This window comes from Olea europaea, unplaced genomic scaffold, assembly GCF_002742605.1.
Source record: "Olea europaea var. sylvestris unplaced genomic scaffold, O_europaea_v1 scaffold18240, whole genome shotgun sequence".
Taxonomy (NCBI): domain Eukaryota; kingdom Viridiplantae; phylum Streptophyta; class Magnoliopsida; order Lamiales; family Oleaceae; genus Olea; species Olea europaea.
In genome coordinates, this window is record NW_019236001.1 from 1 (window position 1) to 2164 (window position 2164).

The 2164-nt window shown below is 33.7% G+C and overlaps 1 protein-coding gene across 1 annotated transcript; it reads left to right on the forward strand.

Annotated features, from left to right (window-relative positions):
• Positions 1 to 26: 26 nt before the first annotated feature.
• On the forward strand, positions 27 to 2120 carry LOC111378506 (serine/threonine-protein kinase HT1-like; the record flags this gene model as incomplete). The annotated part of the gene is made up of 2 exons (XM_023001722.1): positions 27 to 226; positions 1988 to 2120. Coding segments are annotated over exons 1-2 (315 nt in total), but the record flags the coding sequence as incomplete, so codon positions are not given.
• Positions 2121 to 2164: the final 44 nt, after the last annotated feature.

Below are 2164 nucleotides of genomic sequence, written 5' to 3' on the forward strand. Positions count from 1 at the left end.
CTCTCTCTCTCTGACCTTAATGCCAAAGCAACTTTTCATTCAAAATGGCCGAATCAAACAAACCCTCAGAACTTTCTCTCTCTATTCTATATGGAAGAAATGGGAGTGATGAATTGGGTGCCAAAAATGCGATCAATATACATAAAAGTCAACCGATCGATGTAAACGAGCTTGCTATCGGTCCAATGATTAGTGAAGGAGCCCATTCCATTGTCTATGAAGGATTGTGAGTGTCTATTGCACTACAAATTCATACACTTGTTCCATTTTATTGATTTTCTTCTTAGAATTTCTTCTTTTATTCTTGAATCTACATGCATGTTGATACTTCTTTGTTTTGGTTGTTTAATTTTGAGAAGGTTGCGTTCTTGTTTTCCATTTCTGGTTTGGGACTGGGGGATATGTGCGCGGGTGAAATTTAAAATAATTTAATTATGTTTCGAAATTCTAATGGCAATCTACTGTTTTTCCTTTTTTTTTTTTTTTTCCTTTGTCAAAGCGAATTTTTGTTTATATAATAAGATATGCTCCTAGATTTATATTGATTATATCCATGCCATTGTATTTTGTCTTCGTTTCAGTTGTTTTACTGAAAAGAAATTCAAGGGCTGCATCAATTACCATGCACAAGAAACTCTTTCAATATCTCTGTATGAGAATCTACTATAGGATGTGTAGAATTTTATTTTTTTTTTCCCTCAGTGCAGGATCCAGGCTGTTGAACTTAAAAATTGAGCACTGTATGATGAATTTATTATATAAATTTATGTGCCAATTTCTAATTTCCATTCTTTGAATTAATTTTGGACTGAGAAACCAAGAAGAGCAGCTTAAGCTATATGCATTCCAATGCAGTAACAAATGATGAAAGAAGAAACGCGTAAATTGTGATAAAAAACTTTTGACTGGGCGTAGAAGCTGTGGAAAAGCTTGTAACGTTCATGTAGGTTGATAACTTTTGGACCATCATGTGACTCGAATTAGATAGTCGTCATGTGGAAGACACTTGTACTAAATGACCACATTTGCCTTCGTCTTCTATTTTGTTATAATTTCCATGGATTAATTAGAAGATTTCTCGTCAGCGAGTTAAAAGATTTTTGATTTTTTAGCACAAAATCTGTTTCAGGTTAAAAGAACTAGGAAGAAAGATTTATGAAACTGAAAACAAATATCGAGCATGGTAAACAGAAAATAACTATGATATAGAGATTGGAGAAACGATTTGCTGCATTTTTTACCTTTGCTTTGCATATCACAGTGTAAGTTCTCATGCTCAACTGCCCAAAGGAAGTCCGTGGGGACGTCTGTTTCTATTAATACCGTTATTGTTTCTATCAAAATTGACAACATTCCACGAAATAAGTGATGAAATAAGTAATGGTTAGAGATTTTGCTCTCTGACAGAATTTCTGTTCTATATAGTAAGTTAGTGTGGATGCTGCTACACAAAGAAAGAAACTCATAATTATACAACAAACTTAATTCACGTGGCCTTAGAAAGTAATCTATTTTGAAGCTTTCTCTCGCCTTTTGGAAGATTGTGGAATTAATAAACTGAACCAAGGTACCTAACTGTCAATATAATATCTAAAGTATCAGGTTATTCTCATTCCCTTCACATGTGGGTGCATAGCCTTTTGTTACATTAATTCACTCACAACCAATGATTGATAAAGACGTCTGAAGTCTAACTGGGTATGAAAAGCTCCAAGAGCTCACTGAGAAGCAGTGATGGCTTACATCATTGCTAGTAGAAAAACAAATTTAATGCTATATGTAAAGGAAGATTGCTCTGGCAGCAACGATTGAAATAGCTACTATTGTTGGAGACTTCAAATTAATTTTTAGCGTAATTGTGCAACAAAAAGGTGGCATTTTTTTAGGTTTAATACTGTTTTTATGCATATTTATATGTTTTCATATTCTTATAGAAATTAATTGTTCTCAGAAGTTGAAAATTTTGTTCCTTGAATTCTGTTAACAGGTACAAGTCCACACCTGTTGCTATAAAAGTTATACAGCCAGCCAGCACATCATCTGTCACTCCTGAATGCCAAGAAAAATTTAATAGGGAAGTGTTGATGCTGTCTAAAGTTAATCATGACCACATTGTGAAGGTATTTTGTTTTCAAGTACAAGGTCTTTCATCAATTACATGGGT